At 42.6% G+C, this 26763-nt stretch overlaps 1 protein-coding gene across 2 annotated transcripts in view; it reads left to right on the forward strand.

The window, feature by feature from the left end:
• Positions 1-25768, forward strand: part of TSPAN2 (tetraspanin 2) — a 42011-nt gene extending 16243 nt beyond the window's left edge. Inside the window, exons 3-8 of one of the 2 annotated variants that reach the window (XM_022583991.3) lie at positions 8079-8176; positions 9688-9762; positions 11054-11152; positions 12633-12704; positions 14977-15060; positions 23377-25768. In XM_022583991.3, coding sequence (XP_022439699.1) covers positions 8079-8176; positions 9688-9762; positions 11054-11152; positions 12633-12704; positions 14977-15060; positions 23377-23442 — 494 coding nt within the window. In that variant the 3' untranslated portion in view covers positions 23443-25768. The remainder of the gene's footprint in view (positions 1-8078; positions 8177-9687; positions 9763-11053; positions 11153-12632; positions 12705-14976; positions 15061-23376) is intronic. The other variant, XM_022583992.3, reaches the window with a different exon arrangement.
• Positions 25769-26763: the final 995 nt, after the last annotated feature.

Below are 26763 nucleotides of genomic sequence, written 5' to 3' on the forward strand. Positions count from 1 at the left end.
AAAGAAGCCCAGCGTGTAACCACAATTCATTTCCAAAGAATTGGAAAAGCCCCTTTGCCCCCCTGAGTGAAGTGGGCACACCACAAAGTCAGTTATTCACTCATCCATCTGGGGTGACGGGGGACCCCTGCCCAGTCAGGGTCTGGTTTTGTGTATTTGTGATCTTGTATTTTAAATTGTCTAGGAGAGACACGTAATTCAAAATGAAGAGAGACATCTCAAGATGTGGAAGGGTCAATATCATCCCTCCATGACTAGGGACTGCAGAAGGGAGAGAGAAGGGGGAGAGGAGTGGGGTGGAGAGAGGAGGGAGGGGCGGAGGGAGGGCTGCCATGGAGAGAGGCCTCAGTGTGGGAGGGGTAGTAGCTGTCTCCCTCTAACTGTGGGAAAGGGGTGAGGAGTTGGAGGCTGACGTAGCCTCCAATTCTGAGACCATGTGATAAGTAGGGGATGAGAAACTAGTGTGTAACCAAGCGCTGACTTAGTGGTATTTGCAGTTGGTGCATCAGGGGTCATTCTAAACTGGTGAGGCAAGAAGGATTTGAGTTAGGTTTGAAAGACCAACCATAATCGATAGAGAAAAGGAAGAATAGGGACTGCAGAGGTTTGGGGCACACAGTGTGTCTATAGGATAGTGATCAGCAAGCCGAGGCTGGGCAGAGGACTCTTACCAGAACGTAAAGGATATGGGCATGGTAGGAATTAAGATTAGAAAAGTTGGGGAGGGACAGAGGACAAGTATAGAGGGCCTTGAATGTCAGGGCTAGTTAATTTAATAAACAACAGAAGGATAATTTAGGGTTTGAGGGAGGGTACGACCTACACTGCATTTTAAAGAGATTATTGTGGAACGAGAGGGGAGGACAGAAAAAGACGGTGCTAGATTATGGATATAGTCAGGCCTGAAGAAATAAGGGTATAACCCATGGTGGTTGCAGTAGGAATTGTGAAGAAAGGGACAGAAAGACAAGAAACTTTATTAAGCATTATTAAATATTATTATTAAACATCGTTAAACTCAGGGACAGAAGGAATCAAAACAAAAAAGATATCAATGATAGACAGAGTCAAGCCTAGAAGTCACAACTCATGGTTTTCAGATGGAAACCTGAGGTAAGGGACCCTGCTGGGTTAGAGAGAGGGGCGGGTATGTGGAAGGAAAGATGGAAGCCAGTCTGGGGGGCAGCCTCTGTCTGTGTTGCTCCAGAGACAAAGCACTGATAGCAATTTCACAGGTGTAGATTTGGGGCCAACATAAGAAAAGCTTTCTAATGACTTGATAAATCAAAGAAGCTGAGCAGACTTCTACAGTGATCCCTCTGATACCTTGGTATTTAACCCAAAATCAGAATGGAGCCTTTATCAATACAGGAGATTCCTGCATTAAATAGGAGAACAAACTAGTTCTATACAGACGTTCCTGATCCTATTTCCTAATGTAAACTAAAGCAACATGAACAGCCCAAGATGCAAGAAATGTCATATATTTATAGACATATCGGTCAGGACTCTTTTAATTGCAAATCACAGAAACTTGACTCAAACTGTCTAGAGCAAAACAGAAATTTCTTGACTCACATAACTGAAAAGTCAGGATTAGTTCTCATCACAGGGACACAAGTGATGTGATTGGAATGCAGTCTGTAGCCACCTCTTAGCTCCGCTTTCCTGTGGCTCCAGTTTGGGGCAGGTTCCCCCTAGACGTGATAAAACGTCCACCCACAGCTCCAGGCGCCATCTCCCAGGTAACCTCAGCAACAGTACACTCTTCTTTCATTCCAACTGATCCAACCAAAGTCCTGGGTCTCACTGTCACTGGCAATCTTGGGTCCAGTGCCCGTTCCCACACCAGTCATCGTGGCCAGCTGCTTGGGACGGGCTTGTTGGCTGAAGCCTGGGCTTCACACCTGCCTTGGGCGAGTCAACCCTCTCAGACCGTAAGGACTGAGAGTGGAGGAGGTTCTTTGTCTAATAGAAAAGAAAAGGAAGTGAACTCTGGGTGGGGAAAACAACAGCCCTCACAGCAGGGCCTGAATCCTTCCTGCTGGTTCTTGGCAGCCTGGGGCGCGGCGTGGGTCTGCCCACCCTTGGTTCTCCGTCCCCTCTCTAAGTCACACTTGAGTGGCTGGTGGTGAGAATGCTTACGGTCAGTGCTTGAAGTTCAGAGAAGTGGATTATCATAGAGTCTTAGCACTAGACGGAATAAGGAAACTGAGGACCAGGGGTTGAAGCAGAGGAGGAGGGGTGCTGACAGTCAGCCGTGGTTTTCCAGCCCTTCAGGGTGGGGCTCAGCCCGCACGACCTGCCAAGCAGGTCTGCTTATTCTGTTTCCCTGTGCTGTCTCTCTGGAGAGTGCCAACAAGAAAAAGTCCTTGTGAGGTCAGGAACCTTTTCTCCACTTTAAATACTTCTTATAATATGAATAGAAAGAGCAATATACATGTTTACAGAAATTGATGTTTCTTTCCTCAATAAATAATTTTCCAAATAGGAAAGACACCAGTTCCCTAGCAATAAAACGAGAAGAAAAGTACACCAGGATTCCATTTTATGGACTTGCATAGCAAACAGTGTGAGGTAACAGGACTTTAAAGAAGAAGCAGGCCCAGTTTTTGGAAAATCTCACTTCATGTCACAGGGTACTGTGCACTGCTCTGTGTATTTTCCTTTTCAGAATAGGTTCCAGAGCAATCAGCCCATTACACTCTTATCACCCCATTGTTAAAGAGCCCTGGAGAGTAGGCTTGGCCCATTGAAGCACTCTTAAAGAAATACCACCTCTCCCTGAGAGGGACCTCAGGAAGGCACATGGTCTAGCTCCCTGCTTCTGGGCAGATGACTGCTGCCTCTAGGGGGATGCTTTCCTCTCTGGGACCCTTGGGTCTTTCTCCTTGGTGATGGAGAGAAGGTCCCTTCTTATAATAAAGATCTGGAGGTGACTTCACAGCCAGAGGCCAGCGTGGAGAGGATCCAGCTGTGAGGGGAGCTGGAAATGAGGCCAGGGAGCCAGGGTAGTCAGACACTGCACCTGCTGCCTCTTCTCAAGGACCTCAGAGCTCAGGTCGAGACCTGGAGGCCGACCCAGGCTGTCGTGTCCACTGGTTGCTATCGTGGAGAAAGGAGAGCCTGGCAAGCGTGGAGCTGGCAGCAAGAAAGGCTGGGTGACTTGGTGTTTCCCAGACCCTTTCCACATTAGTCTCCTTCAGTGAACTCTTGGGAGAAGGCCCCAGTGTCTTCCAAGTTCCACCAATGTGCCCCTCTGCTTTCCTGTTACAACTTGTCCCTGGGGCTGCCCCTTAGGGGTATAGGCAGCACAGGGGTCTTCTTTCCAGGAGGCAGAGTGAGGAGCGATCCCCTCGGCCCTCAGAAAGCTGGAGCACATGAAGTCATGTCTGTGAGCAGAGGACCGAGGGTGTCATCGGGTTTCTCCATGAAGGGGAAGGGGCTGCCCACACAGACTGCAGCCACTCGCTCTCCGGGATCGCAGGCTCTCTGTGGCTGTCCCTCCCTGTGAATCCAGAGCCGCAGAGCCTGGCTTTGATGGCGGCTGGATGTTATGTGTAAGGAAAGCATTCCAGCGCTGAGTGCTGAGGGGCTGGCTTGACTTTTTAAAAACTCTGACTCACTCTGCTAATATTTTTTACTTCTCAATTTTTAGTTGTACCTGAGATTCCTAGTAATTGCAGAACAGACACGTGCCATAGCTTACATTGTTGAGACAATTTCTCCAAAGCATTTTTACAAGAACTTAATAGATAATTATTGCCATATTACACATAACAAAACTGAGGAATAAGAGGACTTACCTAAAGGCGCGGTCGGCAGGCCTGGATTTCTAGCTCCCACCAATGTGCTTTGAAGGGAAAACCCAGAAATCATCAATGATAGATCCCTCGGGCACTTTTCTCAAGGAAGAAGGAAAAGAACCCTCCTGCCATTTGTAAATTGCAAAATTCACAGATTTCTAGCTGAGAAAATCACGCTTCTTCTGAGTTCCTTCTGAAAGTGCAGTATAGGAGTGAGGGTGTGCACTTTGGAATAGAACCCCGGGTTCAGTTCCACCGTCCCCCCTCACTAGTCATGCAATCTTCCATAAATTAGTTCTCCGTGTCTCAGATTCCTAATCTGTGAAATATGAATACCATTTCTACATACCTCATAGCGTTGATGTATGAGATGATTTAACCTATGAACGTGGCTTGAGCGCAGTACCTGTTGTGTCATGAGCCCTCAATAAATGTCAGCTGTCATTACAGCAGTGAGGGCAGGCTGAGGAAGGAGTCAGCCTGCGGGAGGCACAATGATGTGGGAGAGTAAGAGAGGGGAAGATAAAAGAGTGGTTTAGATGCCATGTAGTCAGGGCGAGACACCAACTGGTAGCACTGAGGCTTCCAGGTGGCAGGTTCCTGAGATAATGCCTGCCCAGGGCAAAGGACAGATGCTGCATAGGGCAGCTGAGGCACTGGGAAAGGTGGTGGTTACTCAGTGTTGAATGACTCCGTGACTAATGTATGTTCAGCTCCTAGGACAGCACTCAGTAACTAACAGCTGCACAGTACCTAGTCCTTACCTTCCCCATAAACTAAGTCCCATCCAATATTCTAAATACGTATATAATTATGTGTGTCCAGGGCAAGCTGGGAGAGAGGGAAAGTTGCACAGAGGCAGAGAAAAATATTTTCAGATGAAAAATGGTCATTAGGTGGGTATGTAAAATAACCTACAGCCAAAAAGCCACCGAAATTGATGAGCGTGTCACTACCCAGTCCTTAAAAGGGGAGCCATTTAAAAATGAGTTGATGCAGACAAGGCTTTTAGGATGCCACTGTCTCCTTTCTGTGTTAACTGAAATGATGCTTCTAGCTTCAAAAGAAGGATCGGAAACCAGAGACAAGTGATGGAATTGTCAGGAAATTGGTGGTAGCATGTCACCTGGAGATCACTGGCATTGCAAGGCCCAGCTACTAATGCTAAAAATGCAATATCAAAGTGTTTCCTCTTTTTCAACTCAAGGGAAATAGGACTCAGAAAGCATAGGGGATTGAGAAATAGGTCATACACTTGTCACAAAGCTGCCGCGGGAGCGAGAGGGCTCTACAGAAACCATCTTGGAAGTAAAATGTGACTGCCAATTAATGTATTCATGCAACAACTATGTTTTGAGGGCCAGATCAAAAAAAAAAAAAAAAACGATAAGGTATGCTTGGACGCTACAAGTGGCCTTGTGGTGTGCAGAGTATTACAACCAGATTTGGAACTGAAATCAGCAGGCCCAAGAAATTTGCCACGTGTAGAATTTCTTCTGATTTTCCCATCAGCTCCAACCAGCAGTGTTCATTTGGCATTGAACTGAGTCCTGTGGCCACACATGCACGTGGAGGTTTGCTGGGGAGAGGCCTCAGGAATCAGAGCCCCTGGAGCAGTTTCAGGGTGTTTGCTGTGAGCTCTGGAATTCTGATAGCCTAAGAATGAAATATTGTACAACTAAGTGAATTTTCTTGAGGAGCTCTTATTTCAGAAGGACAAGGGGCTGAGTTAGCTTGTTCGCAGTTGGGAGCAGGTCTGTCTTCCTCAGAGCCTGGTGCCTCTGTCCTCTGTACCCCAGCCTCCGCAGGAGCACCCCTCTCTCCTAGATTCCACACTCTCAGAAGGCTTTCCCCACGGTGTGCAGCCATGCCCTCATCTACCTGACTTGGGGGAGCCCAGCCCTCTGGTGGCTTCTTGGATGCTTGTTGGGATGTATCCCCGGCATGTATCTCTAAGCAAAGATGGGCAACAGTAGACAGCCAGTCCAGAACTTCAGATTTAGTGTGATCTCTCTTTATCCTCTTATCCAACAAACACTAACCGAGAATTCTGTCTTGTTCCTAGCATATTCTATGTAGGGTGAATAAGGTTTGTTTAAGGACCTAACATCTATAGAGAGAGACATAGATGAGAACCCACAGAGGTACAACATGGAAAAGAGTAGGCTGGGTCACATCATAGTGAATTCCTATGTGGCTGGAGTGTAGGATGGATAATGTTCCCAGTGGCTCCAGTCTCTAATGACTCCACGCAGAATCTGTAGACTGTATCATGTAGCAGTGAAGAGGCAATGAACATTGTAAGCAGGAAATCAGTACAGTAAGGTGGCCCACCCAGGAGACATTCTGTGAGGGAACTGCTCCATTCGGGTGGGAATCAGGGCTCAAGGCTTTGCGAGTCCAGCCTGGAGCCCTCTTGCCGCTGTTACCCCCATTAGTAAAATAGAAATGTGTATAATACTTGCCTTACTTAGTGGTGCTGTTTTGAGGAGCCAAAGAGATGATGGAAATAAAAGAGCTTTGAAAAATAAAGAAAAATTTTAAAACAATAAGGTATTTCGGCAGTGGGACCAACAATAGTATTATTTTTAATACAGTATCATTTCTCTCATTACCACATCCATTCCCCATGAAATTATTTTTTTTAGAGAAAAGGAAAAGGGAGGAAGTGGCTGAGCCTGCCTATTGGGAAATAAATAAATACCCGTCTCAGGACCTCGGAAGAGCAGGGCTTCCCGGACCCTGAAAAGGGCCCTGAGAACAGCCTGGGTGGTGCAGGGAGCAGAGCAGCCCAGCCTGCCGCCTAGTCTGTCGGGGAACAGAGGGGGCTGCCCACAAACCACTGTCAGCACCCAGAGGGGCCCCTGGAGACACCCTGCAGGCCAACCTCAGGGTTCCCCCACAGAGGTGGGACGCCAGCTCCCCGCCCTCTCGTGGATGGGAGTGGTTCCCCGCTGACTCATGAACAAAATGCAGAAAATAAAGTTGAGGTGATTGGCATTATTCTAAGCAAGTCGAGTGCCAGGCCCCATATTGTGTTCTAACTTATCTCAGGATCAGGAAAGGAAGTAAAAAACTGGCTCGCTTTTATTTCTCTCAGAACAAGACATTTCTGCCCTTCTCTTTCTCTGTGGAACAGCTGTTCCTGTGGCTTGACTTCAGAACTAAGTGAAACGACCACCCGAGTTAAGGCCGCTGTTATTGTTGGAGAGGCAGGATGGGATAATGGTGATGAACTAGCTTTAGAGGCAGATGGGTGTTTTTATCCCAGCTCTATGATCTTGGGCAAGTCACTTAACCTTTGGGGGCCCAGTTCCTCTGTCTAAAACAATGGAGATAATAATGGTACCTGCTTCATGAAGATTAAATTAATAAATCTGTGCTAGGTCCTTAGAGTAGTGCCTGGAGAAAATAAGCCCTTAAAATAAATGTAGCTAATATTATATTAATAATAACATTATTTGGTACATATTACCTTATCACCTCCCCTCACTGGCTATTTTCTTGTAACACTTACCACCTTGCGTGCATCCAGTGTATATGGTACTGCTTCTAGAGTTTATCATTCACACAAAACCATATTGTCTCATCGCTGTGCCCTCCACCCCTCTCCTTGACTAAAACTCCCCTCTTCCGTTCTACCCACTCCCTGCTTCTCCATCTGAGCCTGGACAGATCAACGGTCCCCTCCCGTCCCAGACACTTTGTCCCCAGGGCCTCTCATGAGATGGGGACAGCCACGAATTCCAGAGTGCCATGAGGGCCATGGGCTCCTAGGACAGCAGGGGTTCACGTCCCAGCTCTGGCACTGGCTCCTCACCGCCCCTGGATCCACTGTCGCCAATCTCTGTGCATGGTATTAACGCCCACTTTACAGGGGTGGCGGAGATCTGGGAGGTGAAGTGCATGGCACGTAGGAGGCACTTGCAGATGACTAAGCGTAAGCTGTGGGACAAAGGCGATTTCCCATCCTCGCTGGTTGTGTGAGCCTGGGCGGCTCCCTTCACCTCTGTAAGCATGGGCTTTCTTTGTTCTCTGGGGATTACAGCAGCCCCTACCTCTCAGGATCCTTGTGCAGGATATATGAAGTCAGGTGTATGAAGCTCTCAGCAAGAAGCCTTCCACAAGGGTTACCTTTATCATATTAACAACTGAAGGCCCTGCAGGGCCAGATGCCTGGGGCAGTGGTGGCAGAGGCTGGGCTGGCAGCATTGGTGCCGGGGAGGGAGCCGATCTTGAGTAGTCAGCATCTTCTCTGGCCTCTTCCCCCAGGGCTCTATGTGCTGGTTGGAGCGGGGGCCCTGATGATGGCCGTGGGCTTCCTCGGGTGCTGTGGAGCCACGCGGGAGTCCCAGTGTGTTCTCGGATCTGTAAGTGGGGCGAGGTGGGGAGGGACTTGGCCTGAAGGGAGCTGGACGTTCTCTTTGTCCCTACCTCTGTGGAAAATGTGAAAAAAAACAAAAAATAGGTCATTAGTGTGAAGATGTTTTGGGAGAAAAAGTGCCTAATAATATTTCACAGTGAGTGAGGCAGCTACAAGATTCCCATAGTCAGGGAAGTACTGTTATCTATAAGAAAAGTACTGCTGTTTGAGATCAGTAATTTAAACAACCATACCTCTTGTGGTTTATTTTAAGCCTATTTAGTTTAGTAGCCTCTTGTTTTAAAAAAAAAAAATGAAATAATTTCCGTTAACTGCTATACATCCAGTGCCAGTGTGACCTAAGAAAGAAGAGGAGCAGGAAGAAAGTTTTTGTGTTTCTCCATGAGGAGAAATGGCAGTTTTATTAGGCGGCCTCTCCTTACTCATTGCAACCTTTGGTGTTTGAACTGTGGCTGCTTCTCCTGATCTCTCTCTTTTTTTAAATAAATTTATTCATTGATTGATTGATTTGGGGGGTGTGTTGGGTCTTCGTTTCTGCGCACGGGCTTTCTCTAGTTGCGGCGAGCGGGGACCACTCTTCATCACGGTGCGCAGACCTCTCACTATCGCGGCCTCTTTTGTTGCGGAGCAAGGCTCCAGATGCGCAGGCTCAGTAGTTGCGGTGCATGGGCCCAGTTGCTCAGCGGCATGTGGGATCTTCCTAGACCAGGGCTCGAACCCGTGTCCCCTGCATTGGCAGGCAGATTCTCAACCACTGCGCCACCAGGGAAGCCCTTCTCCTGATCTCTAGCCATGTAAGATTTCTAACTCATTCCGTCAGTTCTCTATTCTTTCTCTTTCCCCTGTTGCTGAGCATCTCAGGTCTTGTTTATCACTGAACTTAGTTTAATCAGAGCAGACCCTGAGATTGGAACAGAAATCTGTCCAGAAGGACACCCTTCACCTCCACTTCCACCTCCTCAGGGAAGCCATCCAGACCCACACAGTCTCAAGTCACCCCCTCCCCAAACCCAGTCCCACCAGCCACTCTCTATCTTCTGGTCTTATTTTATATCTTTATAGAATCTCTTTTGTTCATCAAGTAGTCACTGAACATATGGGTGCCGGGCGCTGTTCTAGGTTGTGGGATTTCTATATCACTCTCTGAAATTAACTTACTCTTTTATTGCTTACTCATTTATCATATCCTCCTCTCTCTACTATAAGGTCCCTGAGAGCAGAGGCCCTGAGATCTTATCTTATTCACCACTGTATACCCAGTATCAAGGACAGTACCTGGCACAGAGCAAATGCTCAATAAACAATTGCTGAATGAATTAATGAGTGAATGAATGTGTGAACAAACTACGAATGAACTAAGGGGCCAAATGCTTCCTGCTAGATCTCTTCAAACTAATAACCTTGCCTAGTGTTTTTCAAAAGGAACTAGAGTCAAAGAGGTTAAGTAAACTGAAAAGGTACTGAATTAATGAAGTTAGTATTTTCTCTCCTCTACAGTTTTTTACCTGCCTATTGGTGATATTTGCTGCTGAAATAACCACTGGAGTATTTGCTTTTATAGGCAAGGATGTAGTAAGTAAATATTACTTATAATTGTTTTTTAACGATGGTTAAAGTGTTCTCTTTACGGCAAAGGTCATGAGAATATTGGTACCCACAGTGATAGTCCAAAGCCAAATAACCCCCACAATAATCGTTTATGCAGAACTTTTTAACCTAGGAGTGTGGTGTGGACTTTAGCATATGTGTGTATGTGTGTGCGTGCATATAGGTGCACACATATTTCTGGGGAGATAGTTCCTAGCTTTCATTAGATATATAGAGGGGCCTATGTTTTTTGTAACAAAAGGATTTCTAATTAAGATGATCCTGTTTGGAATGTGGGAGGAGATAGATTGCAGGTATGAGAAAGAAGGATGGGGAAGAACACGCATTCTCATCCCTTGTTAGCCTGTCCTTTGTCCTTAGGGTTTGGCCTGGGCAGAGGCCAGGTCGTCCTCAAAGACTATAGGCAGCCTCCTGTGTGCCAGTGAAGCCAGTTTGTTAAGATTTTTGCTCAAACTATAGGTGAGCAGAATAGGTTATCAGGAGAATCCACAGAGGAAGGGGTCTTTTTAAGTGTAAACATGCAGTGGGGAAGAGAGGAGTGAAATGGAAAAGGAGGAAGAATAGAATCTTAAGTTTACTGTATTTTACATAAATTCATGTGCCATCAATATTGTGTTTATGACCTTATTTTAGATTTTAAAAACGGTAAACATGTAGAATAAGTAAATGTCAACTCCTCTGGAATTTTTCTGAAGTAGCTGGTTATATGTGTAGGTTAGAGGAATTGGATCTTATGACTTCTTGAGAGCCTATGGATTTGGGGATCACATGCAATTATATTAGAAAAAGCATTCTCTACATTTTCTATGATATTTGAATGCTGAAACAGTTTTCCTTGGTCGTGAACACCTTTTAAACCATGTCGTGAAAAGACTTGAGTACTTGTAACTAATGGAGTCCCAAGAATGCATAGGTTTCTACCCTGGCTGTGCACCAGAATCACCTGGCTGGGGCCCAGGAATCTGGGGTTCAGCTGTTGCTGAGGTCCATTCCAGGTTGAGAACCTCCACTCTAAGAAATCTTTCTAGTCTATGAAAATTATTCTTGGTTAATCTATCCTTCCATCTTCAGAAGCATATTAGAAACTCCAGAATCTATAATCTGTTCCATATAGGCAGAATTACCCTTAAATCCAGATAAACATATGGAAATGCCATATTTTTGAAGGGTAGGGAAGAGGGGCTTTATTCTTGATGAAAGGGGAACGTTTGAAACTTCTCACTCACGTCCTCTTGTTTTCCTGGTAATTTTTCAGGCTATACGACATGTTCAGACCATGTATGAAGAAGCTTATAACGATTACCTTAGAGACAGGGAAAAGGGAAATGGGACTCTCATCACCTTCCACTCAACAGTAAGTGACTTTACTTCTTCCTTAAAATGGAATCTTCTAAAGATTATACATGAGCCAGGTTCTCTCTAATCACCTAGATTAAAAATAAATTGAGTGAAGCCAGGCAACTGCACTATATGTCTGCCTTCGTGGGAGCCATGGTTTGCATTATGTGTAGAACCTAGAAGAGAAAGAGGCCTAACACAGAGTCGACAGAAGGAAGTCAGGACATGCACCCAAAGAGACAGAAGAGCACACACAAATAAGAACATCGAGACAGCCGCCCAAGTAAATATCAGGTTCTCTCAAGAGTGGCCTTGTGGGGCTTCCCTGGTGGCGCAGTGGTTGAGAGTCTGCCTGCCGATGCAGGGGACACGGGTTCGTGCCCCGGTCCGGGAAGATCCCACATGCCGCAGAGCGGCTGGGCCTGTGAGCCATGGCCGCTGAGCCTGCGTGTCCGGAGCCTGTGCTCCGCAACGGGAGAGGCCACAACAGTGAGAGGCCCGCGTACTGCAAGAAACAAAAACAAAAACAAAAACAAAAAAAAACAAAAACAAGAGTGGCCTTGTGATGTAACAGAAACAGCTGTGACCTTCAAGACAGAAAAGCTTATCTCTAGCTGCAGCTGTGCCATGGAACAGCTTTGTGACCTGGAGCAAGTTCCTTGCCTTCCTGATCCTCACTCAGCACCCTCAGTTGTAAAATGAAGGGGCACATGAGACAGGCAAGCTGCTTTTCTCCCGGGACATCCTGTGAGAACGTGCTGTCAGTGCAGTGTTCCAAGCTATAGGCAGTTCATCAAGGAAGGCTCCCCGGGGGAGATGGGCCAGGCCAGTGTCGTCCTGATTTCTCAGCCCCTGTCATATGGAGAAGTAGCTATGAACTCCTGGCCAGGTGTTTTAAGGTAGCCCAGTTCTTGTCTGTCACAGGTCTGTCCTGGAAGGTGCCAACCATTTATCCTGTTCAGCTGCAGCTGCCCCAGGGACATCAGACAGCACACAGGTTCCTTTGTCTTTGAAGGGCAGCCGTAAGGCAGGACACCTGTTGGCTGGCCAGTATTCAAGCCCCAGTCTTTTAGCCCCTGGGGTTTACTGTGGCCACTTCTCCTGTCCGTCCCAGGCTCTCCTCAGTTAATGAGCCTTTCCTGAAGCTCATAAAACTTTAGCTATTCAGCAAGGCTGAAAGGAAGAATCTAAAGACCTAACTCCTGTCTAAAGAACAGCAGTTTACACAGGCACTGTCAGCTAGCTTCTTGCCTTGTTTGCATTGCCTTCAGTCACCTCCTGTCATAAAACTTGGACAGATTTGGTGAAGTCGTTTCTTGCTTTGCTAGCACGACTATGTTACTCTTCATACTGTCTCCAGAACGGCCACTAGGTTGTAGTGTCAGGCCTCAGAGCTGTTTTGCGGCCTCAGCACACCCAGTCCTTAGCAGTGATACCCGGATTTGTAGCTTCAGCTTCTCCCTCCTTGTGCTAAAAGCTCTTTTCGGACTCTCTAGTTTCAGTGCTGTGGAAAAGAAAGCTCTGAACAGGTCCAACCGACCTGCCCAAAGGAGCTCCTAGGACACAAGGTAAGCTTCTCTACCAGGTTCCTGTCCTGCCTGTGGTGTTAAGATGGTTCTTGCCCTTGGGGTGGAGGGGTGATTCTGGGAGGCCCTCTGCCAGTGGCTTCTAGCCTCAGCTTTATTCTATGCAGAATAAGTGAAGCAATGATGAGTCCCAGGCTCCTGGTACCCTGGGGAATAATGGTGTGCTGACTTGCCAGTAATGATGCAAATGCAGTGGCATTAATTAAGCTCACCAGGGCCAGAGGTATGCACCCTAAGGATGTTGCCCCGTACCCTTCCAGGGGTGTCATCACACTGATAAATGCTTCCTTTATTAAGTGCTGCGTGGCAGGCACGATGCCACGTTCTGGAAACTCTAAGGTGAAAAACACATGGTCCCTGCCTCAGTGGCCTCACACTAGTCAAGGGAGCTGATGCTCGGCAGAGCACAATATCTGTACAGAATACAGTGGAGTCAGGAAAGCTTGCAGAGGATGGATCCTTGAGCCAAGTTTTGACAAAGGAAGGTCATGCCAGGCCCAGAAAGCAGCAAGAACAGAAGCATGCAATTCCAGGACTGGAGGAGAATAGGGAGTCCAGAGGGAATGGTGAGGGACATTTTTGAAAGGCAGGCAATGGCATGGTTTTATACCTGGAAGTTTGGAGAAGCCGTTGCTTTTAGCAGAGGATTAACATAATCCGTTTTGCATTGTTGGAAGAGCACTCAGGCTGCTGGGTATGACTGGTAGAACAGAAGGCTGGAGATCAATGGAGGGAGGCCGCTTAGGTGGCACTTACATTTTTCCTGGTGAGAGAGGATGAGGAACTAGAGCAAGTCACATACCGTGGGGAGGGAGAGGAGGCGACAGATACAGAGACGTCCAAGGGTAGAGTCAACAGGCACAGGTGACTGACTGGGTGTGAGTGGGGAGTGAAAGGGAGGAAGCTAAGACTTCAGATGCCTGCTTGGCTACAGAGAAGGAGAGGCTGAGCGTGTAGGAAGGAAAGGAGATAAGTGACAGCACAGGCTTCCTGAGGAGATGAGAGAATAAGATCCAGAGCCAGCAAAGGGGTTGACTTTCAGCAGAGCAGGACACTTCTTTGGCTTTAATGAGAAGGAAGTAAGAAGCAGTGTGCCTTTCTCATCTGCATGCTCACTGCCTACAGCAGTACCTGCCACCGGATGAATGGAGTGTGTAAGTTTATAGGTGCAGGTGAGGAAGGTTGGAAGAATTTCTACAGCTTGACTCCAATAAGTAAGGGAGCCACTATCTAGAGCAGTGGTTCTCAACTTTTACCAGAATGTATTGTAATTATTTTTGTGAGTCTGTGTCCTTCTCTAAACTATGAGCTCCCTGAGGGCAAAAGTAACCATGTCTTATTTTCTCCATATCCACCATGCCATTCTGGTGACTAATGCAAGGCAGATGCTCAAGAAATATTTGTTGAATGAATGAATGATGAATGAATGAAGTATGACAGGAGATGTGAGGATAGCAGTAAGAGTTTCATATAGCTTAGGTGGGTATCAGAGAGAGCTGACCATTGACAAGTAAAAGGACCTGGGCAGCCTAAGGACAAAATTGGGTTGAGAGAATACCTCTGTATTTAAGAGGACCAAATAGAAGTTGGAGAAACTAATTGCAATTACAAGTGATCTGTTCTGCCCCCTGTCCAATATTCCTCCATCCGTGAAGGTTCTTTGGACCTACACTGCACAGGTCTCTATGGGACACAGATGAAAGAATAGGGCCACCCAGCCCGGCCGCCATAGAAGAGAACAGTCCTCCAGCCCCCAACACTTGGCTTTCCTTTGTTAAATTTGAACCTATACAGACTTTATAGCTTCTTACTAGGTGATGCCTACCTTGCATAGTAAATTGGACTAAGTATGTAGAAAGTCTTTTAAACTATAAATGACAATCCAAAAGCAAGGGGCTATTATTTTGGGGCTATTTTACTTTTTTTTATTTGCTGAAAGTAAGAAGAGGCCCCAAATTTTTAATGCCTCAGGTCCCAGAATAGCTTCATCCAGCCAGGTTTCAGGGCTTTGAAGGAGCCATTGGCCTAAATAGGAAAATTCCACCAAAAGGAGAGTATTGTCATTTTTCCCCCAACAACACTTTTGCTTTAAAGTTATCAGAGTGATATCTGGGAGGAATGGTTTAAATATGAACAGAAGCTGACATGGGTTAACTCTCACAGGATGCTCTGTAGAGAAGGAAAGGATTGGATCAGGGTGATGATTCACACATACCATCAGCTGTTATTCCTGACTTTTTCTTTTCCAAAACAGAATTGCATTGATGAAATTGAGAGCATAATCAGTGTTAAGCTCCAGCTCATCGGAATTGTCGGTATTGGAATCGCAGCCCTCACGGTAAGAAAGTTCCAGAACATACCTTCTTTGACCCCTAAGAAGCCTTGAACCTTTGTATCTTATTTCTCTTCAAGTGTGATATGGCAGTATCTTAGGAGAGATTTTTCATAAAAGACAAAGATGTTTTTGACAGAATATCTAAGAACAAAGCTAATTAGATACATCAATACTTAGTTCTCTCAAATATGGTACAAATTTCAATTTTAAGCTAATTATGACTTTGAGTTTATCATTGCAATAACTTCCCATTTTAAGGTCACCAAGCTTAAACTAGATGAGTGATTTTTAATTCTGGGTCTCTTCCTTTGTTAGATATTTAAGACAACATAGATTAAACTCTCTCACCTATGATTTGCAGAGGTAGTACAGTGTAGTGATTAACAGTGCAAACTCTGGCATCCCACTTTCTGGATTCAACTGCTAGCTCCACTACTTACAAACCCTGGGGTCACTGGAAAGTTTCTTAATTTCTCTATGTCTCAATTCCCTCATCTGCAAAATGGGGATTTTAATATATCAACCTCAGAAAATTGTTGTGACAGTTAAGTGGAATGATACATATAAAGTATTATTAGGAATTAATTCATATAAAGGGTCTGGAACATAGCACTCAATAAATGCTAGCTCTACATAGAATCTGAGTGTTCCCAAACCCTGAATCCAGGCGAACTATATATGGAAGTGTGAAGCATAGTGCATCCTTGCACCCGTAGGTAGCTCAGTACTTCTAAAGTACAAAAGAAGAGTGTGCAAGAGTTCATAGGGGCAGAGGGCTATGGTAAGTGTAGCAAGAGATGACACTGGAGAGGGTTATGAGGGTCCACATAATTGTGTCATTTGTGTGACTTTTTGATAGGTTGGGCTTTATTCTTAAGGTAGAGGGGAGCCACCCAGGTTTGGAAGGACCTGTAGTGCAGTGTGGAGGTGAAGTTGGAGGGAAGTAAGATTGGAGTCAGGTAAGCCCATAAAGAGGTGATTCCCATTGTCCAGGGGCTGAGTGATAATAGCTAATGCTAAGATAGTACTTACCCTCTAGCCCTCCTATGTAGATTAATTCATGGCCTAAGCTGAGGCAGGGGCAATGGAATTGTGAGGAAATCAATGAATTGGCAGTTCTCAGGGGACACACAATCCTCTTCCCTCCTTTCTGTATTTAGAGCACAGAGGGCTGGAGCAGTGGGTGAAAATACTATGCTGAGGACCTCCCAATCCAGGGACTTCTCTCAGGGTCTCCCCACCCACCCTGGGGCTAGCCTGATGGCCAGTCTGCGGCTCCCCAAGGACAATTCTGAGGCAGAAGATTTGAAAATGTTCTGCATTAACGGAGGTATCAAATAGATGCTCCCGACAATTCTACAGTCTCAAGGAATGAACATTCTAGAAGTGGTCACCCCTGACTCATGACAGTGGCAGGATGAGTTTCTTTCTGAGGGGATCCCTTTAGGTACAACGAGGTCTAAGCAGGGGTTGCATCCAACCTTACAACCACGGAAAAGGGGAAGGCCCTGCGTTGGCCATCTTGCCTCAGAAGAAACGCCCAGAGTTTCTTCTTTAATTCCTTTCTTCATAAGGTAAGAGTTTCACAATGTAATCAGTTAACAAAATGTCCATTAGGTGTCTCCCCTGCCACACACTGGTACTGAGTTCTGTCAGCCAGAAGCTTGGAGCCCTGATCCCAGCTATTCCCTTAAGTCTGCCCCTTCCCCTCCAATAACTGATAACACATGCCTTTTTAAATTCAGCATTTACAGGTCCTAGTCTAATGTAGGATGGGATTGAGGAGAGAATCAGAGAGCTATGGTACTGATTTCTTTGAACAAACATTGAGAGTAGTCTATGAACAACGCACCTACAGATAGCATATCATAGGCTCTGCAAAATTAATAGGAGAAGTGATTGAGGACAAGAAGGATTTTTTGGCGTCCTTCTCTTCAAACCATTTAAGTAGCTATTAATTTTGCTAAATATTTGTCTTTTCAAAGAAGCATCCAAGTGGTAGAAGATGTCAGTAGTACCATAGTACAAACACCTCAATTTATGCTTTGGTAAAACTATTGAGTTAAATAATAAAGCATCATGTACACTTAAAAATGAACTGGGAATGAAGAGATGCTCCGCTTTTTAATATGTGGTCACTGTTGCAAAAATTCAAAGCTTTGCCAGCAATAGAAAACTATTTAGACCGCAAGTGTATTTAAACAACAAGTGGTTACAAACACATTTTCCAAAATAAAAATATAAATGAGAGAGATTGGTTCAAGATGGTGGAGGAGAAGGACGTGCACTCACTCCCTCTTGCAAGAAAACTGGAATCACAACTAACTGCTGAATAGTCATCAACAGGAAGACACTGGAACTCACCAAAAAAGATACCCCACATCCAAAGACAAAGGAGAAGCCACAGTGAGACAGTAGGAGGGGTGCAATCACAGTAAAATCAAATCCCATAATTGCTGGGTGGGTGACTCACAAACTGGAGAACACTTATACCACAGAAGTCCACGCACTGGAGTGAAGGTTCTGAGCCCCACGTCAGGCTTCCCAACCTGGCAGTCTGGCAACGGGAAAAGGATTTCCTAGAGAATCAGACTTTGAATCCTAGCAGGATTTCATTGCAGGACTTTGATAGGACTGGGGTAAACAGAGACTCAACTCTTGGAGGGCACACACAAAGTAGTGTGCACATCAGGACCCAGGGGAAGGAGCAGTGACCCCATAGGAGACTGAACCAGACCTACCTGCTAGTGTTGGAGGGTCTCCTGCAGAGGCAGGGGGTGGCTGTGGCTCACTGTAAGGACAAGGACACTGGCAGCAGAAGTTCTGGGAAGTACTCCTTGGCATGAGGGCTCCCAGAGTCTGCCATTAGCCCCACCAAAGAGCCAGGTAGGCTCCAGTATTGGGTCGCCTCAGGCCAAACAACCAACAGGGAGGGAACCCAGCCCCACCCATCAGCAGACAAGCAGATTAAAGTTTTACTGAGCTCTGCCCACCAGAGCAACACCAAGCTCTACCTACCACCAGTCCCTCCAATCAGGAAACTTACACAAGCCTCTTAGATAGCCTCATCCACCAGAGGGCAGACAGCAGAAGCAAGAAGAACTACAATCCTGCAGCCTGTGGAACAAAAACCACAGTCACAAAAAGATACACAAGATGAAAAGGCAGAGGGCTATGTACCAGATGAAGGAACAAGATAAAACCCCAGAAAAACAACTAAATGAAGTGGAGATAGGCAACCTTCCAGAAAAAGAATTCAGAATAATGATAGTGAAGATGATGCAGGACCTCAGAAAAAGAATGGAGGCAAAGATTGAGAAGATGCAAGAAATGTTTAACAAAGACCTAGAAGAATTAAAGAACAAACACCTAGAAGGATTAAAAAACAAACAGATGAACAATACAATAACTGAAATGAAAATTGCACTTGAAGGAATCAATAGCAGAATAACTGAGGCAGAAGAACGGATAAGTAACCTGGAAGACGGAATGGTGGAACTCACTGCTGCAGAACAGAATAAAGAAAAAAGAATGAAAAGAAATGAAGATAGCCTAAGAGACCTCTGGGACAACATTAAACGCAACAACATTTGCATTATAGGGGTCCCAGGAGGAGAAGAGAGAGAGAAACGACCTGAGAAAATATTTGAAGAGATTATAGTTGAAAAATTCCCTAACATGGGAAAGGAAGTAGCCACCCAAGTCCAGGAAGTGCAGAGAGTCCCAGGCAGGATAAACCCGAGGAGAAACATGCCAAGACACATAGTAATCAAATTGACAAAAATTAAAGACAAAGAAAAATTATTGAAAGCAACAAGGGAAAAATGGCAAATAACATACAAGGGAACTCCCATAAGGTTAACAGCTGATTTCTTAGCAGAAACTCTACAAGCCAGAAGGGAGTGGCATGACATATTTAAAGTAATGAAGAGGAAGAACGTACAACCAAGATTACTCTACCTGGCAAGAATCTCATTCAGATTCGACAGAGAAATCAAAAGCTTTACAGACAAGCAAAAGCTAAGAGAATTCAGCACCACCAAACCAGCTCTACAACAAATGCTAAAGGAACTTCTCTAAGTGGGAAACACAAGAGAAGAAAAGGACCTAAAAAAACAAACCCATAACAATTAAGAAAATGGTAACAGGAACATACATATAGATAATTACCTTAAATGTGAATGGATTAAATGCTCCAACCAAAAGACACAGGCTCACTGAATGGATACAAAAACAAGACCCATATATATGCTGTCTACAAGAGACCCACTTCAGACCTAGGGATACATACAGACTGAAAGTGAGGAGATGGAAAAAGATATTCCATGCAAATGGAAACCAAAAGAACGCTGGAGTAACAATACTCATATCAGATAAAATAGACTTTAAAATAAAGAATGTTACAAGAGACAAAGAAGGACACTACATAATGATCAAGGAATCAATCCGAGAAGAAGATATAGCAATTATAAATATATATGCACCCAACGTAGGAGCACCTCAATAGATAAGGCAACTGCTGACAGCTATAAAGGAGGAAATCACCAGTAACATGATAATAGTGGGGGACTTTAACACCTCACTTACACCAGTGGACAGATCATCCAGACAGAAAATTAATAAGGAAACAGAAGCTTTAAATGACACAATAGACCAGATAGATTTAATTGATATTTATAGGACGTTCCATCCAAAAACAGCAGCACATGGAACATTCTCCAGGACTGATCACATCTTGGGTCACAAATCAAGCCTTGGTAAATTTAAGAAAATTGAAATCGTGTCAAGCATATTTTATGACCACAACACTATGAGATTAGAAATCAATTACAGGGAAAAAAATGTAAAAAACACAAACACATGGAGGCTAAACATTACATTACTAAATAACCAAGAGGTGACTGAAGAAATCAAAGAGGAAATAAAAAAAATACGTAGAGACAAATGACAAGGAAAACACAACCATTCAAAACCTATGGGATGCAGCAAAAGCAGTTCTAAGAGGGTATTTTATAGCAATACAAGCCTACCTCAAGACACAAGAAAAATCTCGAATAAACAATCTAACCTTACACCTAAAGGAACTAGAGAAAGAAGAACAAACAAAACCCAAAGTTAGTAGAAGGAAAGAAATCATAAAGATCAGATCAGAAATAAATGAAAAAGAAATGAAGAAAAAAATAGCAAAGATCAGTAAAACTAAAAGCTGGTTCTTTGAGAAGATAAACAAAATTGATAAACCATTAGCCAGACTCATCAAGAAAAAGAGGGAGAGGCTCAAATCAATAAAATTAGAAATGAAAAAGGAGAAGTTACAACAGACACCGCCAAAGTACAAAGCATCCTAAGAGACTACTACAAGCAACTCTATGCCAATAAAATGGACAACCTGGAAGAAATGGACAAATTCTTAGAAAGGTGTAACCTTCCAAGGCTGAACCAGGAAGAAATAGAAAATATGAACAGACCAATCACAAGTAATGAAATTGAAACTGTGATTAAAAATCTTCCAACAAACAAAAGTCCAGGACAAGATGGCTTCACAGGTGAATTCTATCAAATATTTTGAGAAGAGCTAATACCCATGCTTCTCAAATCCTTCCAAAAAATTGCAGAGGAAGGAACACTCCCAAACTCATTCTATGAGGCCACCATCACCTTGATACCAAAACCAGACAAAGATACTACAAAAAAAGAAAATTCCAGACCCATACCACTGATGAATATAGATGCAAAAATCCTCAATAAAATACTAGCAAACAGAATCCAACAGCACATTAAAAGGATCATATACCATGATCAAGTGGGATTTATCCCAGGGATGCAAGGATTCTTCAATATATGTAAATCAATCAATGTGATACACCATCTATTAATAAATTGAAGAATAAAAACAATATGATCATCTCAATAGATGCAGAAAAAGCTTTTGACAAAATTCAACACCGATTTATGATAAAAACTCTCCAGAAAGTGGGCATAGAGGGACGTACCTCAACATAATAAAGGCCATATACGACAAACCTATAGCAAACATCATTCTCAATGGTTAAAAACTGAAAGCATGTCCTCTAAGATCAGGAACAAGACAAGGATGTCCACTCTCACCACTATTATTCAACATAGTTTTGGAAGTCCTAGCCATGGCAATCAGAGAAGAAAAAGAAATAAAAGGAATTCAAATTGGAAAAGAAGAAGTAAAAGTGTCACTGTTTGCAGATGACACGATACTATACACAGAGAATCTTGAAGGTGCCACCAGAAAATTACTAGAGCTAATCAATGAATTTGGTAAAGTTGCAGGATACAAAATTAATGCACAGATATCTCTTGCATTCCTATACACTAATGATGAAAAATCAGAAAGAAATTAAGGAAACACTCCCATTTACCATTGCAACAAAAAGAATAAAATACCTAGGAATAAACCTACCTAGGGAGACAAAAGTCCTGTATGCAGAAGACTATAAGACACTGATGAAAGAAATTAAAGATGATACCAACAGATGGAGAGATATACCATGTTCTTTGATTGGAAAAATCAATATTGTGAAAATGACTATACTACCCAAAGCAATCTACAGATTCAGTTCAATCTCTGTCAAACAGAAATATAGATCAATGGAACAGGATAGAAAGCCCAGAGATAAACCCACGCACCTATGGACAACTAATCTATGACAAAGGAGGCAAGGATATACAATGGAGAAAAGACAGTCTCTTCAATAAGTGGTGCTGGGGAAACTGGACAGCTACATGTAAAAGAATGAAATTAGAACACTCCCTAACACCATACACAAAAATAAACTCAAAATGGATTAGAGACCTAAATGTAAGACTGGACACTATCAAACTCTTAGAGGACAACATAGGAAGAACACTGACATAAATCACAGCAAGATCTTTTTTGATCCACCTCTGAGAGTAATGGAAATAAAAACAAAAATAAACAAATGGGACCTAATGAAACTTAAAAGCTTTTGCACAGCAAAGGAAACTACAAACAAGATTAAAAGACAACCCTCAGAATGGGAGAAAATATTTGCAAAGGAATCAATGGACAAAGGATTAATCTCCAAAATATATAAACAGCTCATGCAGCTCAATATTGAAAAAACAAACAACCCAATCCAAAAATGGGCAGAAGACCTAAATAGACATTTCTCCAAAGAAGACATACAGATGGCCAAGAAGCACATGAAAAGCTACTCAACATCACTAATTATTAGAGAAATGCAAATCAAAACTACAATGAGGTATCACCTCACACCAGTTAGAATGGGCATCATCAGAAAATCTACAAACAACAAATGCTGGAGAGGGTGCAGAGAGAAGGGAACCCTCTTGCACTGTTGCTGGGAATGTAAATTGATGCAGCCACTATGGAGAACAGTATGGAGTTTCCTTAAAAAACTAAAAATAAAATTAGCATATGACCCAGTGATCCCACTGGGCATATACCCAGAGAAAACTTAATTCAAAAAGACACATGCACCCCAATGTTCATTGCAGCACTATTTACAATAGCCAGAACATGGAAGCAACCTAAATGCCCATCGACAGACGAATGGATAAAGATGTGGTACATATATACAATAGAATATTACTCAGCCATAAAAAGGAATGAAATTGGGTCATTTGTAGAGACATGGATAGATCTAGAGACTGTCATACAGAGTGAAGTGAGTCAGAAAGAGAAAAACAAATACCGTATACTAACGCATATATGTGGAACCTAGAAAAATGGTACAGATGAACTGGTTTGCAGGGCAGAAATTGAGACACAGATGTAGAGAACAAATGTGTGCACACCAAGGGGGGAAAGTGGCGGGGTGGTGGGGTGGTGGTGTGATGAATTGGGAGATGGGGTTTGACATGTATACACTGATGTGTATAAAATGGATGACTAATAAGAACCTGCTGTATAAAAAAAAATAAAATTCAGAATTTCAAAAAAATATATATATAAATTAGATCTGGGATTAACCTGAAATATAAAATTCTAAAACCAGTAGTGTATTAGTCTTTTATAATTATTAAGAACTGCCCTATAAGCTAGAAATAGAGTCATTTTCTTAAACCAGAGTCTTGCTACTTTTTAACAATAATAAAATAGGAATGTATTTTAAGCAGTTAACGGAAGTCTTTAACCAGTAGCCATAATTAAGTAGCACATATAAAAGTGTCACTTATATTCAGTAATTATTGCTTATAATTATTTGTCAACATGAGTTAAACATGCAAGCAGTTTGCTGGCCTTTTTTTAAAATCAATTTTCATCATTTGAAAGTCATTAATAAGTGGTTCCTTCTGTTTCAGATATTTGGCATGATATTCAGCATGGTCCTTTGCTGTGCAATACGAAATTCACGAGATGTCATATGAAGCTACTTCTACATGAAAGTTGTAATCTAGAGCATACAAATGTCACAGGAGCTGTCTCCTGGCTCATTTTTAATATTCAAAGGACATTAGGATCTAAAATAATTTGCTGTTAATTGTACATTTGCACATGTATGTATGTTTGGCTCATTACTGGTTTACCCCTTGAGTGAATGCCTATGTATGTTGACTGAAGCATATTCATGTGTGATCTGCATGTTTCTGGTATATGCATAATGAAATCTGTTTGCTGGGAATTCCTGATTCTTGTTATGTGAGAGAAACACATATTTAACTCTCAGAAAAAGATAAAAATCTTTGATAAACTTTAAAAACTTGGTTATTTAGGAAAAAAATATGATAGTGGGTCAGTTTCTCAGACTCTAGCCATAGGAAGTTAGATACAGAGAATTCAGGGATTTCTAGTTTGTGGAAGCAATAAGCTACAGGAATTGAGAGATCATGGTGCAGTGTTAAAAGTAACTGTGTTTGGGTTAGGTGTAAGGGTTTCCTGGGATTTTTCTTATATACATACTCTCCCCAGAATTCAGGACTAAACACATCTGTAAAACTAAATATAGCTTGGAAAATCTAATTTGACTAAGTCATACTTTCCTAGTATTTAAAAAACAAAACAAAACAAAGAAAACCTTGCTCTGGAAAGAGGTGTCACACAGACGATCACATGCCCTATAAAACTGAGTGATTTTAGAAAGAAAATCTTTTAACAACTTTTTAAGGAAATATTTTTATTCTTATATAAAGACATTTAAATATTGCTTTATGACTTTCCTTTTCTGACTCTTCCCTGAACTACTGTAACCCCCACATACACAAAAGGGCTTTTATCTCCAACTCTTCTGCATTTCTTCAGATGTAAGCATAGAAAGACTAAAGCAAGAGATCTGGCAGTTGCAAATTGTGGGAAAGAGAATTTTTACTGGCACTGTATCTTTGAAATACCTCATAACTTGAGTTTACATATTTTCCTAATTTTTGGGTATTTTTCTTATTTATTCACCTAGAGAATTCTTCTTTATAGATTAAGAACTACAGTTTTTGCCACTTAAAATATACTATATCATGAGCATCCTTAGCCAAACCAAAATAAAGAGAAACATCCTCTCCTAGTTTTGTGCACACAAGAGAGACAAGCTAAGGAAACAAAAATACACACACAACAGAAATATGTTCCTTCTGTGCAGGTCTCCTATAAAAATAAAATGTTTGTGTTCTTTATGGTCTTGACGCTTCATTGTAATCCCAAATTTACAATCTAAATTGACATATACGTCCATTTTTAAATAGCAACTTGGTACATTTAGTAAATCATGGATTTTTTAAAATTACATTTTAAAAGGCCACACAAAAATGAAAGTATGGGGGACTTTTGGAAACCCCCAAGTAAGTTTGTACTCATGTGAGAACACAAGTCTTTGGGTCTACACTAAAGGAGAGTGTGCACTCCGAGAAAGTTCTACAAAACATTTTGCTGAGAACATGTAACCATTTGAAATAATCTCACTCCCATTGGGAACCACATTTCTCCTGCCATACTTGCTATTGCTACTAACTGTGGAGGAAGATTTCTAGAAAAAAAGTCAGACTGGAAGCAAGCCAAAAATTTAATTGTGCATGGCTACTTTTCTGTGTCTGTAGCTAACAGAAAGATTATTTTAAGAAACTCAATAGATGTTTCTACCCTGGTAGTTGAGAAGTAGAGCTTTTTAAGTAAAGAACAAAAAGCCACCATCTCTCTTGGTGGCTTATTTCACCTGTCTGCCTGAAGACAGGAAACAGGCTTAAGGGCATACTTAGGTTTCTTCCAGCTCAGAATCTTCTGGGATTCAACAAAGTGAGTTTCATTCTACGTCTGAATTAACCTTAAAGAAGTCTAGCTAAAAGTGGAAGAGTAGAGATTTGTTCCATATGTGATTAAAGTGTGACTTTTGGGAGTAATTTTTCTAAAATATGTGCCATGAGTAAAATTAGAGAATTTCATCTCTGAGTGAGGGAAGAATTATATACATATATATCTTGAATCTACATATGCATCTTGAATATATATCTCTTGAATATATATACATGTATAACTTGAACATATGTATACGTGTGTGTGTGTATGTGTGTATATGCACACATACATGTATACATATATGTGTACAAATATATACACACACGTATAAAGTTTTGATTATATCTGTTTACCTGAACTAATTTGAGATCAGGCCCAAAGATTTTCTTAAATGTATGATGCCAAGGCACAGAATTAAAACTTCTTGATGAAATATTTTAAGTTATTTCAAATTAAATTTTCTATGTACCAGAATTTCTTGTTTGATTTATCTTAAAATCCTGTTATATCTTTATACACACTCATTCAACTTATCTAAATGCCTATCAATCAACCCAAATAATATGGTGAAAAAGGAAAGAGTAGTAACCTTTCTATAGTGTTACTAATAGGAGATGGGCTTAAAAACAACACGCTAACAAAGTTATTGCATATAGTTATATTTCAATTAATATTGTTTCACCCGAATTACACCTCTTTTCCCCAGAGTAGCTCCTTTGTCATCCATAGTACAACCTGTAAAATTACACACTGATACAGAGGCCAGTGTAACCGCCCGTGCAATCACCAATGACAGGTGCTCTCCTTTCCCCTGTGAGCAGTGCCAGTAGGTTTGGCGTGGTGAGAATGAGGCTCCTGGAAAGATGGCAGTGAAGGAGATAGCATATTTTCCCTTCTGAAGTAAGTTTATCAGAGATTAAAAAGAAGAGACCCCCTCTGTGTCATGGGTAAAATGTGGTTTCCATGGCCCCAAGGGCAGCCCTTGAGTATTTAGGAGGTGCACCCCAGCTTTCCCGGTTCACCACTCCCATGTAACTACCAGCCCCTTGATTTCAGCAGCCCCATTTTCCCCACCCCTAGGAGGGAGCACTAATGAACGCTTGAAGCTAGTCACTTAACTACATCATCTTAGTTTGGCCTCATCAAAATCAAATTTGTATTAAGGTATACTTTAAGACAGACAAATGGTTTCTATTTTCTTTCAACATGACTTTTTTTTTTCTATAAAATGTAAGGTACTGTATGTAGGTGTCTTTTGAAAGGTAAAAAGACTACAATGCAAAATGTTGTTATTAATCATTTTGTTGGTTTTCTCATTTTAAAAACAACCACTAAATACATTTCAGGAATCCACTATTCAGATGGCTATCTCCTGGGGACATGGAATACATGAAGAATAGAAGTAATATGTCCTGAATGTTGCAAAGCAAAATCTATGCTGATTTCACAAAGTTTTTAGCTAATATACC

This window comes from Delphinapterus leucas, chromosome 1 (genome assembly GCF_059928025.1).
Source record: "Delphinapterus leucas isolate spDelLeu-1000000601 "Yukka" chromosome 1, BTC_Dleu_Yukka2, whole genome shotgun sequence".
Lineage (NCBI taxonomy): Eukaryota > Metazoa > Chordata > Mammalia > Artiodactyla > Monodontidae > Delphinapterus > Delphinapterus leucas.